General features: G+C 46.0%; 1 protein-coding gene across 1 annotated transcript; it reads left to right on the top strand.

Moving 5' to 3' along the window:
- Nucleotides 1–4,350: 4,350 nt before the first annotated feature.
- Nucleotides 4,351–5,749, top strand: ZG16 (zymogen granule protein 16). Its single transcript, XM_036826780.1, has 3 exons — nt 4,351–4,405; nt 4,589–4,721; nt 5,431–5,749. Exons 1-3 carry the CDS (start codon nt 4,351–4,353, stop codon nt 5,747–5,749), a joined length of 507 nt encoding a protein of 168 aa, XP_036682675.1.
- The last annotated feature ends 8,495 nt before the right edge of the window (nt 5,750–14,244 follow it).

Here is a 14,244-nt window from a genome sequence, read left to right as displayed (position 1 = left end):
ACGTCCACGACCTGACCACACCCTGCTCCTCGAACACTATAAGACTCCTCACTACCCCCTCCAGGGCGGGACACACAGTCTTGAGGATGTTAGCCCACTGTGGCCCCCTTTGTCTGGCAAAGCAATAAAAGCTACTCTTTTCTACCTCACCCCAAACTCTGTCTCCTCCTTTCTCTTCGCATTTCTATTTGGCACCGGTGAAGAGGCCGGTTTTCAGGAACAGCTGGAGTAGCAAGACCAAACTGCAGGCCACTGAGGGGCTGGCGGGTGGGGCACGAGGGTCAGGGGGGTAGAACCCCCTTTTGCAACTTAGTGGGGTCACTTCTGCTCTCTAGACTTTATCCATTGGAACAGTGAAGGGTGAGCAGAAAAGCAAGCTCACATTTGTTTTCATGGTAAAACCCTTTGTTCACTTGAAACCTCCATGGAGGCCCAATGTGTAAATGAGAAGGTGGAGGATGTTTTTTTCTTAACAGGAAACAGATTTGCTGTTGTTTGGAACTATATTGTGAAAAATCCTTGATGGGGGGAAGGGGCAGATCCTCACCCTGGGGTCTGAACATGCACCAACACTTGGAGAAGACAGAGCTGCTTTGTCTGAGGGAGGGAGGGCCTCTCGGGCAGTCCAGGAGGGCAGGCGAGAGGGACCCAGCAAAATGAGGGGAGGGTCACTCCGCTCTTGCCGTGGCCTCCCTTCCCCAGCCTCACCCACCCGCAGTCCATTCTCCACTCTATCAAAATCCGGAGGAACCCTTTTAAAAGGCAAGATCCTTCAATGGCTCCCCTCACTCTCGGAAGGAATCCAAACTCCTGACCATGGCCTCCCAGGCCCTGCGGCCTCCGCCCGCTGGCTGCTGCCCAGACCTTGCCTCCCACTGGCTTCCCTCGCTTACCACCAGCCACCCTGCCCTCCCTGCTGTTTCTGAATTCATCCCACGTGCTTCCTGCTCAGGGCTCTGGTACTTATTGTTCCCTCTGCCCGGCCCACTCCTCACCCAAATATCTGTATTTCTCTCCATCACTGCAATCAGGTCTCTTTGCAAATGTTACCTGAGCAGAGGCCCCTTTAAGCCAGAGCAGCAGTCTCCCCATCCCTCTTCACGTTCCCTCTCTGCTTTGATGATTTCTTCAGAGCACATATCATGTAGTAACATTCATTTGATGACTCTGCCTGCTGGAGTGAAAACTCCTGAGGGTGGGATTTGACTCTCTTCCTCCTTGCTATCTCTCCAGCATCTGGGGTGGTGCCTCCAACATAGAGATGCTCCATAAACATGTGCTGAGTTAGTCGCTTTGCTAAGGGGGCAGAGGAGACAGTGAGTGTGAGTTGCCTGGGATAGCAGAAAGCTTGGGAAGGCTTTGGACTTTCCCTGCCTGTAGCACTGGAGCAGGGGTAACTTCCACTGCTTATAGGGACTGGGGCAGGTAGGCACCCAGCTGGCACATGGGTTAAATGTGAACTAGTTTAAATAGGAGCTAATGAGGTAGAAGCAGAGGGGGGCCTGGTGTCCCACAGCCTTCACCTTCTTCCTTCTGGATCCTCAGGCACAGCATCAGAGCAAACTCTAAGATGTACCAGCATTAGCTACACAGTGGCCCTCCTCGTCTCCAGGACGACAGAGGATGAACCCTGAGACCCCTCCCACTGGAGGAAGGGTATCTCTGTCACTCTGGAAAGGGGACTCAGGAACTTTTGCTCGGAACCCAGGGACCAATCTGCAGGCATGGAGGAGACTCTGGATCTCGGCATGAAACTGAACCTGTGACAAGCATAGGAGCCTCTATTCTGAGGGTCCCAGATGTGTCAGTCATGGAAATGTGAGGGTGTTTTCCCAAGGTGTTCACCTCAGACCTCTCTGAGCTGCCATCTTTGATTCCCTGTGTTTGCTCACAGACTCTGTGATGTGCTCCTATTAAAGAAGAAGAAACGGATGATAATGAGAGAGGAGAGAGGGGGAGGAGTTAGAGAGAGAGCTTGGGAGAGATGAAGAGACAAAGAAGAGAAGAGGCACCGAGAGAGAGAGAATATAAAGGGAAAACCTCAGGGCAAGAGATGTCAGGGAAAGATCAAGACATTAAAGGAAGGAGAGAGAATCAGGAAAGAAAGGCAAGCACAAAGAAAGGACAAAAGCCATAAGAGAACAAAATGGCTGGAATGAAGCAAAAGTTGTCACCAGGATGTGCTCGTTTTGGACATGCAGAAGGTTGGAGTGGGGAGATCACACAGTGCATCCTTGGCTGCCCTCCTAGCTCCCGGAATCTCCCTGCCAGGAGCCCCACCGTACTTCCGGCTCCTCAGGGTGGGGCTCCCTGTGTTTCCTGGGACGAGTCCTCAGTCCCAGATGGTGAGCCTATAAGGGGGTGGGGTACTCCGAATGCCAGGCTCCTGACCATTACTAACCGAAGCTAAGGGTTCCAGCCCCTCCTTGGGCTCTGTCTTTCTGCCCTGCTGACACAGTGGGTCAGAGGGCCAGTCCTAGAGGGGCCCCAGAAGAGAAGGCCTGGCAAAGAGAAGAAATCGATGACACCAACCCTGGGGAAGTTTCAGACCTACAGGAGGGAGCCATTGCCCTGTGTGGGCTACAGCCCCAGGAAGATTCAGCTATGGTGCCCAGGAGTCCTGAGGGCCCAGAACTGCCCCCAGAGGAGGACCTGTCTGCTTTTACTTCCTCAGCTTCCCACTTGCCCGCTGGACTGACTCTATCTGTTCCAGGGAGGGGGATCTCCAGGTGTCCTGCGGCCTCAAGTCACCGTTCTCAGAGAGAAAAAGTTTGTGAAGAGTCTGACAGATCGAGGATGGATGAATGGAAAAAATAGTACAGCAAAATATTAAGATAGAATCTACATAGTGGGCATAGGGATGTTCACTGTACAATTCTTCCAACTTTTCTATACTCTGGATTTTTTCATATAAAATATAAGGGGAGAGAAAAAAAAATGTCTGGCAAATAGTAGGCATTCCTAAGTATAAGGTGTTGGGAGTGTAATCCCTTTCCAGGAGAATCTATATTTCAAATACCTGCAGAGGACAATGTTTATCCTGAAAGATGGCAGATTGCAGGTGAGGACACCAGCAGAAACCAAATAGGGGAAGGAGAACCTTGGACCACACCCAGAGGTGATTAGGAAGTTTGCCCACCCAAAGCAGATGGCCCTTCGGTTGGTGATCTTTTCTCAAGTTTATTCTGCCTCTCCTGAGATCTGGGCTTTGGTCCAGAGTTGACCCCACCCTGCCACCTGTAACCCTTGGGGCAGGATAAGATGTTCCAGACCCTGCCTGACAGCTGACCCTAAGAGTTTGATCATGTTTGCTCAGGAGGTGAGGTTCACACAATAAAGAGCAGGGGGAGGGCTTGGACTAGGTATAAAAGACCTGGAAGTTTCCAGGGGGTTACTTTGCACTTGAAACTGCCAGGTGAGGGGTGACAGAGGCATGGGCTGAGGGGTGACAGGGATGCCTGGATTTGAATTAGAGGGGATTCAAGCTGAGCTGAAGAAGAGGCTTCCTGGATTGAATGGCTGGGGAGACCTGTGTGTCAGCTAACCGGGGCATCTGGGTGTGAGCTAGTCTTCGGTGTAAGGATATCTGGATCTCAGCTGAAGGACTGGGGACACCTGGGATACACCTACAGCCAGATTTGTGTTAGTGGAGAAGGAGGTATGACAAATAGACCAGGTGCCTGGGATCTCCTATCTTAAGCTGGTTCCGATTCCTTCTCCAACTTCTCAGTCTATCCCACCTGCACCAGAACTGCTTGGACAGTGGTGTTGGCTGTCTCTTCTATCACCACCTTCACTCTCCAAGTGACCCAGGGACCTCTAAAATGCTCCTTTCCTTCTGATTTGAGACTAGGATGAAACTAGGAATTTTAACTATGCCCCAGATGTCCCACAGACTGGGCCAATCTACCACAGGCCTACTTCAGTTAGGTTTTGCTCTGACTCCTGGTTTGATAAACTCAACCATTGCTAGGATTTGGAGATGTCTTTCACTTCTTCTTTAGAAAACTCCTTTCCTGCTTTGTGCCAGGAGGGAACAGGGCTTGACACAGCTTAATCCAGATAGAAGGTCACGACTGATCTTCTGGCTTGGGAGGGAAGAGGAGGGTTGGTTGTAGCCAGACCGGAGAGAGGCAGAGGGATTGAGGACACATAAGATAGTATTTGTGACAAACAGGACTAGAGACTGTGGACAATCCTTTCTAAGACCAAGACTGGGTGGACGAGGTCTGAGTTGAAGGACCAAGAAACCCGAGCCTCAACTGGAGGTCAGGGGTGCCTGGGTAAATGATATCTGGAGGGATAAGGGTAAACGTTCACTTTCTCCTTTCTTCCCACTCCAGCCCCAGGATGTTGACCATTGCTTTTCTTGCCCTTCTTTGTGCATCAGCCTCTGCCAGTGAGAGTAAGTGAGAAACCAGGAGCCCAGCACTAGAGTCAGGGGAAGCAGCTTCCTGTACTGCTGGTGGCCAAGGCTGTCAGTGGCTGACTTGGGGTGGTGGGAACTGAGTTGCAGGAGGAATAAGGGTGGTGGGGAGAAACTGAGCTCTCAGGGGATTTCTCCCCCCAACTCCTCCTTTCCCTCCAGTTCAGGCCAGGTCCTCCTCTTTCAGTGGAGAGTATGGAGGCCGTGGAGGAAAGCCATTCTCCCATTCTAGAAACCAGCTGGATGGCCCCATCACTGCCATTCGTGTCCGAGTTAACAGATACTACATCGTAGGGTAAGATTCTTTGAGTTTCTGTGGTTTGGGGACCTTCTAGGATCTTACTAAATTGTGAATTTCTCAGTCACTTTGGGTCACATCTGTTTCAATCAAGTCACAGGGATAACATGATATGGAAAAATTATTAGAGGACTTGGATTTGAGACCTGTGCTGCCGAAACCCCTAACACTCCCACACTTGTGACCTTGGGTAAATCATATACCATCAACTCAGAGTGACCTGGAAGTTGTCTCGTTTATCCCCCACCCAAGGTTTAAATCCCCTCTGGCATCCTTCATCTTTGCTTGATGCCTCTCCCAAAACTTTATCCTTCTGATCCTGGATTTGTATCCTAGCACAGCATGGACAAGTCTCTTCCCTCATCGGAGCCTTTCAGATGTTTGAAAAATCCCTTTTCTTGTTTCAGGTAGGGGGTGGGGGCCTGGTGGGAGTGTAGACTTCAAATTCAAGCTCTGATATTCACTGTCTGGGTGATTCTGCGCAAGTTGTTTTCCCTCTGTGAGCCTGTTTGTCAGCAAAATGAGGAGTTGAAGTTCCATGTGTGATCCCCAAGGGCTTACCCAACCCTCACATTCTGTGGGACTGGCAGGGGTTTTGTCATCCCTGTCACTAGTCTGAAGGTCTCAGCCTGTAGGCCGAGAGGTCCTGAATTCTGATCACCTTACTCAGTGTCTCCCTTCCTTCCCTCCTCACCCCTGTCCCTAGTCTCCAGGTGTGCTACGGCAAGGTGTGGAGCAAATATGTGGGTGGCAAGTTGGGAGAGCTGAAGGAGATCTTTCTGAACCCTGGGGAATCAGTGGTCCAGGTGTCGGGAAAGTACAAGAACTACCTGAGAAAGCTGGTCTTTGTGACTGACAAGTTCCGCTTCTTGACTTTTGGGAAAGACAGAGGCATAAGTTTCAAAGCTGTCCCCTTGTACCCCAACACTGTGCTACGATTCATCAGTGGCCGATCTAGCCGATCCATTATCAATGCCATTGGCTTCCACTGGGATGTCTACCCCAGTGAACACGAGAACTGCTGAGTTGTCCTGCAACACTGCAGTGGGGGTATGGGAACCCCTCACCACTAACCACCATCCACCTGTCTCAATAAAAAAAATAATAAAAGGCTAAAGCTAGTGTGTGTATGGGTGCCTGCAGCTGGGATCCACCTCTTGACTCTGGGTATGGATGTGTGAGTCTCATTTCTGGCTATTTGTCAGACGTCAATCTGGGGAAGAGTGGGAGGATGAGGGAGAGAGGTGTAAGAATCCTGGGCTTTTCTTCATAATTTATCAAGAGGAGATAAGATTCTGGCCTGCACCAATTCTTTTTTTCAAGTGTTTACCCAAACTGGAGTTCTAAGGCTGAAGGTTAAGACCCAGTTGTGGCTTATCGCCAAAACCCCAGATGTTCCACTCTCCAGCCCTTTTCTCCCCTTTGTCTTCCCCTTGAGATAGTGCCTCTCCACCAAAAGGCTGTCACCTCACTCTCCTGACCTTAACCCACTCACTGTACGTGGGTGGCCTGAGTCATCATCCTTTGTTATTTCCCAGGACCCACCTGACTCCCAAAATTTAGCCTAAGTTCCTGCCAAGGGCTTTGCTTATTACCCCAGCCTAGTTCCTCCCCACCTTTACTCATAAGCCCTGGTGTCCTTGCTCAGCTCTCTCAGACCGCAGTTCTTTCCTCAGGAAGCCACCACCTCCTCAACAGCTTCTACTCTGCCAATATCACCCTCAAATCAAGGGCATCCCAAGGTGGGGGGCAGAGATTTCCATCATGGGTTTCCATGAAGAGAAGGGGCTGGTTAGAGTTCAGGGGAAGCATTAGGGTGACTGGATAGATTCAGCAAGGATACAAAGTTGCTTTGGAAATAATTCTTAGGACTCTAGCTCCTGGTCCTAAATTTTTGACAGTTTTTTGTTTGTTTGTTTTCTTTTTTGTGTGTGTGGTGGTGATTGGGGGTGGGGGAACTTACTCATTGCTCCCAATAAGTTTATACACATCCCAGAGAATCCCAGTCACATTTCTTCACAATTAGACGAAGATAACAGTTATGTACATGTAATTTTATAAAGAAATATTAACATTACACAAACTTATGCCTAGCCTGTTTTTATAGAAATTCCTTTATTTCTCTCAATTCCATGGAATGGAATACTATGCCACTGTAATTATATTTTTATTGAGATATAAATCACATAATACAAGACTCACCCTTTTAGAGTGTGCCATTCAGAGGTTTTTAGTATATTCACAAATTGTGCAACCATCACCACTCTCTAATCCCAGAATACTTTTACCACCTCAAAAGAAACCCCATCCCCATTAAGTAGTCACTCTCCATTCTCCTCTCCCCCAGGCCCTGGTAACCCTCATCTACTTTCTGTCTCTATGGATTTGCCTATTCCGGACATTTCATACAGATCAAATTATACAACAATGTGGCCTTTTATGTCTAGCTTCTTCCATTTAACATAATATTTTCAAGTTTTATCCATGTTATAGCATGTATCAGTACTTCAATCGTTTTTATGGCTGAATCTGACAGACTTTTGACAGATCAGACATCTGGTCAACTGTAGGAAAGCCTCTGCTTTCACACTATTCCCACTTAAGGCACTGGCACCTCAGAGGCAGCATGGCACAAGGGGACTAAGGGAGGGATTGCTGGCTCTTATCTAGTCTACACATTAGGTTTTGGCAGGAGATTATGATTAAAGAAAATATCCCCTTACTTAAAAACTTAAGCTTTAAAACTGCTGAATTAAGCTAATCACACATTTACCAAATATTCCCTGCTAGGATCTGGTTCTTTTCCTCTAGTCAAACTGTTTTATTGGTGCCATAACAAAGGTGTTTTTTGTAGGATGCTAAAGGAGCCAAAAGGAAGGCTAACTTTCTCTGGGAGGTCAGGGAAGACTCGTGTGTGTGTGTGTGTGTGTGTGTGTGTGTGTGTGTGTGTGTGTGTGTGTGTGTGTCTGTGTCTGTGTAGTGTAGGGGAACAGTACTGGGCCCAGCTTATGCATAAATATGAAGATAGGGCTTCCCTGGTGGCGCAGTGGTTGAGAATCTGCCTGCCAACGCAGGGGACGCGGGTTCGAGCCCTGGTCTGGGAAGATCCCACATGCCGTGGAGCGGCTGGGCCCGTGAGCCACAATTGCTGAGCTTGCGTGTCTGGAGCCTGTGCTCCGCAACAAGAGAGGCCGCGATGGTGAGAGGCCCGCGCACAGTGATGAAGAGTGGCCCCCGCTTGCCGCAACTAGAGAAAGCCCTCGCACAGAAACGAAGACCCAACACAGCCATGAATAAATAAATAAATAATTTAAAATTAAAAAAAAAGAAATATGAATATATGAGAACTACAAGTGGTTCAGTACAGGTAAAATGCAAAGCACAATTGGGCCAAAGATGAAGCCTCACGGAAAGGCAGGAACCGCGAATATCATACTGAACGATTTAAACTGTATCTTATGAGTTACGGGGAGCCACTGAAAACTTTGCCCAGAGGATTGATAAGATTTAGAAGAATATATAATTTTCCTGGTATAAGTGGGGAAAATGGACTAAAGGTAAAGCCGGATGAGATACGAAAATAGTTAATAGACTAGTTCTAGATCAGAAATGATGTCTACACAAAGGCAGTAATATGAGGAAAAGAGAAAAGGGAAGAATTTGAGAGATTTGAGATGGAAGACAGGCTCAGAAGAACTTGATAACTGAATGCATGAGGGTGAGTGAAGGAGAATCTAGGAGAACTACCATGTCAGTAGCTTGGGCAACTGGGAAGATGGTTACTCTCTGAGATGGGGAATACAAAAGAAAAATTAATTAGCTTTTGGACCCACTGAGTTTTGAAATATAGTTGATTTACAATGCTGTGCCAATCTCTTCTGTACAGCAAAGTGACTCAGTTACACACAGACATTCTTTTTTTATATTCTTTTCCATTATGGTTTATCACAGGATATTGAATATGATTCCCTGTGCTATACAGTAGGACCTTGTTGTTTATCCATCCTATATATAATAGTTTACATCTGCTAACCCCACACTCCCAGTCCTTCCCTCCCCGCCCCCTCCCCCGTGGCAACCACAAGTCTGTTCTCTGTCTGTGAGTCTGTTTCTGTTTTGTAGATAGGTTCATTGGACCCACTGAGGTTTTTTTTTTCTTATAAATTTATTTTTATTTTTGGCTGCGTTGGGTTTTTGTTGCTGCGAGCGGGCTTTCTCTAGTTGCAGCAAGCGGGGTCTACTCTTCATTGCAGTGTGCAGGCTTCTCATTGCGGTGGCTTCTCTTGTTGCGGAGCACAGGCTCTAGGCATGCAGGCTTCAGTAGTTGTGGCGCGTGGGCTCAGTAGTTGTGGTGCATGGGCTTAGCTGCTCCGCAGCATGTAGGATCTTCCCAGACCAGGGCTTGAACCCGTGTCCCCTGCAATGGCAGGTGTATTCTTAACCACTGCACCACAAGGGAAGTTCCTCCATTGAGTTTTGATGTACCTGTGGCACATTCTGGAATGGGGACGTGTCTGGATCCAACACTGGGCAGAGGGATATTTGGGAATAAAGCTTTGATATGAGTTTGATATAGGGCTTAGATTCAGGAGTCACCAGCACATAGATAATGAAGTTCAAGTGATGGGTGTGGAAGAAGTCACCCAGGGAAACTGTAGGCATATAAAATGATAAAAGGCTGAAGTCAGAGAGGACTGGGGAACACCAGAGTTTGACAGCTGGTCCAAAGAAGAATCAGTTAAAGAAATAGAGAATGGAGTGGTCTCGGAGGTGAAGGGAAGGAGGAGTGATGCACTCAAAGGCCAGACAGAAATTTCAAGGACTCTGAGAAGTCAAGAAAAGGACAGACTTCAGTTTCTTTAGCTTTGGCAATCAGAAGGTCATTTATAATCTTAACAAAGAAAGTTTTGGCTGGAACCTGAAAGTTGGAGCCAGGCTGCAATTGGTTAAGGAATGAATGGGAAGTGAGGAAATACAGCGGCAAGAATTGAATATTTCAAGAAGTCTGGCTCTAGAAAGGCAGAAAATATGTAAGTAATATTTATGGGGAATGTAAGGAAGGAGGTTTTTTGTTTTTTTGTTTTTCCTAGACAGGGGAGACGTGAGCATGAGTTAGAGTAGAGGCTGAAGATTCAGGAAAGAGGAGATAATTGATGGAGCAAGGTCTCAGAAGAGATTGGCAAGGATGCTTTATGTAGGTGTTGGAGCAGGAAACTTTAAGAGAGAAGAAAATAAAGAGTGAAGGTATAGGTTAGTCTGTATGGGGAGTAGGTAAAGAGTGAAACTTGAGGGAGTTAACAACTAGCCTTTACTTGTTCAGTTAAATAAGTAAAGTTACTTGCTGTGTCAGTCAGGTTCTACAATAGAAAGAACCATGACGAGATATACGTACACATATACATACAGAAGAGATTTACTGCAAATAATTGGTTTATGCAGCTGTGGAGGCTGGCTAGGCAAGTCTGAAATCTGTAGGGCAGGCCAGCAATCTGGAAACTTCCAGGCAGGAGGAGATGTTGCAGTCTACAGGTGGAATTTCTTCTTCCTCAGGGAAACCTCACTTTGGCTCTCTTTTTTTCCCTTCAGAATATGTTATTAGGTTATCAAAACCTACACTTTTAGTAACTTCATTTTATTTTTCAAAAAAATTTTACCGCTTTATTAAAATATAATTGACAAATAAAAATTGTAACATATTTAGTGTACAAAGTGATGATTTGATATACATAGTGAGTCCCCAAGCTCCCACTGCAGAGTGCAACAGGAAGAGCCATGTCAAGGGAACACAGGGCCAGGTCTCTTGAGCAGCCCCAAGAATAGAGAAGCCTCAACCTGCACAAGCTGATGCAGTCATCCAGGAGACAGCTGAGGTCAAATCCCTAAACAACCATCCCAACAGAACCAACTCTCTAGTAACAGAAGACTCCCTTTTAGGCTACAGCTCATGGATTTCAAGAAAGCTTTTGGTCCAAAAAATTCAAGTCTAGCCAATGAAAGTGTGCAATTCTTGGTGTTATCATGAATGTGGACCTGCATGTGCTGGGGAAAGACAGCAAATACAGACCAATTTTTTTTTTTTCCCCTAAATTTTTATTTATTTATTTATTTATTTTTGGCCGCGTTGGGTCTTGGTTGCTACGCGCGGGCTTTTCTCTAGTTGTGGCGAGGGGGGGCTACTCTTTGTCGCGGTGCACGGGCTTCTCATTGCGGTGGCTTCTCTTGTTGCGGAGCACGGGCTCTAGGCACGGGGGCTTCAGTAGTTGTGGCTCGCGGGCTCTAGAGAGCAGGGTCAGTAGTTGTGGCGCACGGGCTTAGTTGCTCCGCGGCATGTGGGATCATCCCAGACCAGGGCTCGAACCCGTGTCCCCTGCATTGGCAGGCGGATTCTTAAACACTGCGTCACCAGGGAAGCCCAGACCAATTATTAACATAGGCTATATGAGAGAACATTAAGGATGACTTCAGGTAGGAAGACTATATTAATATGTTTACATGTTTAACATGTCATACATGTTTATCTATTTCAGGGAAAACAGTAGGGAGAGATGAAAAATGGAAGAGACAACTAACATTTATTGAGCATCCATTATAAGTTCGGTACTCTTCAAAATTACCTCATTTAATTGTGACAACAATTCTATTGGAAAGTAGTAGCATTGTTCCCATTTTTCAGATGAAGTCACCAAGACAGAAGGCAGTTGATATGTTTGTAGGTGATGAGAGTCACAAGGACAGATGTCAGAGGTCACTGTGTCCCCTCCCCCCAAACTTACACCCTTGCCTATTCCCCAGTAGTATTTAACAACTGAGCAAACCCAAGCAAAAAGAAACTTTTTTTTCCAATTCTCTGCTTCAGTTTGCCATCAAAAGGAAATTCACCCAGAAACACTATGAATCTTAGTAGAGCAAATGAAAATGAGATCTGTTACTCTCAGTACAAAATTAGAGCTAAGAAAAATTACATTACTTCATTTGGTCATATTACAAGTATTTATTAGGTGCCTGTGATGTACCAGACACTCTGCTAAATGTTGTTATTATACTTGTTCAAAGTCACAAACATAGTATGTAGCAAAGTCAGGATTAAACTCAGGTCTTTCTGATGTTAAAACCTGGGCATTTTTCACATGTCCTTGATTTTCAAATTTCTTAGAAACAAAATCTTACAAGGAATCCCAATATGAGGATCACACAGTTGGGAAATCATGTCCTGCTTCCACACACGAGTTTTGACAAATGCATACGCCTGTGTAACCCAAACTACTATCAAGATATAGGACATTACCATCACCCCAGAAAATTCCCTCTGGGCCCTTCCCAGCCACTTCCTGCCCCCAACTCTCAACAGGCAATCACTTTTCTGACTTTGTCACCACAGACTAGTTTAGCTTGTTCTGCATTCAATCTGTTATTACATATCATGTAGCCTTTGCACTCATGAGAGAATAAGAGTGAAAAAGCAAACAACATCTTAGTATTGTTATGAAAATAGTTTTAACTTTATAGAGACCAGGGACCCCCATTTTGAGAATACCTGCTCTAGCGATTACAATATTTTGTTTTGTTTTAAACGTTAATATTCTTTTTTGTCTTCTCAAGGCAACCTCTGCAGAGCAAGTCTCATCATTCCAGTGAGCACAGCAAACTTGCCCATGCACAGCAGCCACCAAAGGTGACCTCAGTGCCTTTAGGAAAGGGCCTGTGTACAGCTCGGCCGGACCCCCGGGAGCTCCTCTGGGTAGTGTCCACCCCACCCCCCGTGGCTCTTATATAATTAATTGTACATGAAATGAAGGAAAGGGTGTCCACGTGGGGGAGACTGGCATGGCTTCTTGGACACCCACGGTGCTCTATTATCTGAGGACTCCTTCTCCACCTCACCCCCCAAGTCTGGTTCTCTCTTTTCCAGCCCGCGTTCTCTTCCTCATCACTGTTGCTACGCCTGCTGTCCCAGATGACCCTCATTTAATCTTCCCAGGCTTGAAGGACAGAATTATCTGCTTCATCCACTAGTCTCTTTCCAATTTTTATGGCGTAAGCTCTTGGATTCAACTTTCCTCTGCTCTCCTTTGCTACTTAAGGATCTAGTTTGGAAGTTTTTTTAAAAATTACTGTTTCTTTCTCTTGGAATATCAGGTGTTTAACAACCCTAATTTCCACCAGGCAGATGCAGATCTTGATACCCTTCCCTTATAATTCTTTTTTTATTGTCTGTCACCATCACCCAGTCCCCCATGAAAAAAATTAACTCCAGGAAAATAAGAACCACATCTGTCTTCTTGTTCACCATGGTATCCCCACCACCTAAGACAGTGGCTAGCACACTACAACTGAACACTGTGAACGGAATTATCTTATTCTCTTTGAATATCAGTTGTTTAACAATCCTAATTTCCACCAGGCAGATGCAGATCCCTAGGAAGCAGATCCAACCATTATTCCCTTTCAAGAGCTGAAGAAATGGAGGCACAAAGAGGCTAAATATCTCTACCCCAGGCGGCCTGGCAACAAAGCCCCGTACATAAGCTATTTTTTCAACCTCAGAAGCCCTGACTCCCTGACCTATGCTCTTTCCACTATTTCTGGCAGGTATCTTACCAAATATCTGGGAACTGGCAACAGATGTGAAAACATGAAGAGCCCCTGTGTAAAGTGTAGGGAAGACCAAACTGCTAATCATCTAATAGTTCTCGAAGTGTGGTATTGGAAATTCTGGAGATCCCTGAGACACTTTCAGAGGTCTCCAAGGTCAAAATTATTTTCATAATAAAACTGAGATGCCATTTGACTTTTTCCCTTGCATTCTTCCTTGGGTATACTGTCGAGCTTTCAAGAGGTTATATGATGTGTGATATTACAACAGACTGGCTACAGAAGCAGACATGAGAATCCTGCTATTTTGTCTTGAATCAGATATTAGATTTGTAAAAATGTAAAACAATGCCACTCTTACTATTTTTTTGCTTTGGAAAATAGTCATTTTTTTTAAGTCTTTTTTTTTTTTAAATTATTAGCACCTTTAATTATTATTTATTTATTTATTTATTTTGGCTGTGTTGGGTCTTCGTTTCTGGGCGAGGGCTTCCTCTAGTTGCGGCAAGCGGGGGCCACTCTTCATCGCGGTGCGCGGGCCTCTCACTATCGCGGCCTCTCTTGTTGCGGAGCACAGGCTCCAGACGCGCAGGCTCAGTAGATGTAGCTCACGGGCCCAGTTGCTCCGCGGCATGTGGAATCTTCCCAGACCAGGGCTCGAACCCGTGCCCCCTGCATTGGCAGGCAGACTCTCAACCACTGCGCCACCAGGGAAGCCCCGGAAAATAGTCATTTTTAAAATTAAAATGTTTTCTATGTTCTATGTAATGGGTTTGTTATTGTAATTTTTGGCAATTTTTTTAATGGAGATATAATTCATATAACATAAAACTTACCATTCGTAAGTGTACATTTTAGTGGTTTTTAGTACATTCACTATGTTGTGCAACTATCACCACTGTTTAATTCCACAACATTTCCATCACCC

The sequence above is a fragment of the Balaenoptera musculus genome, chromosome 15 (assembly GCF_009873245.2).
Source record: "Balaenoptera musculus isolate JJ_BM4_2016_0621 chromosome 15, mBalMus1.pri.v3, whole genome shotgun sequence".
Taxonomy (NCBI): domain Eukaryota; kingdom Metazoa; phylum Chordata; class Mammalia; order Artiodactyla; family Balaenopteridae; genus Balaenoptera; species Balaenoptera musculus.
Note: the sequence above shows the minus strand (reverse complement) of the source record. Positions and strands in the feature narration are given on the sequence as shown.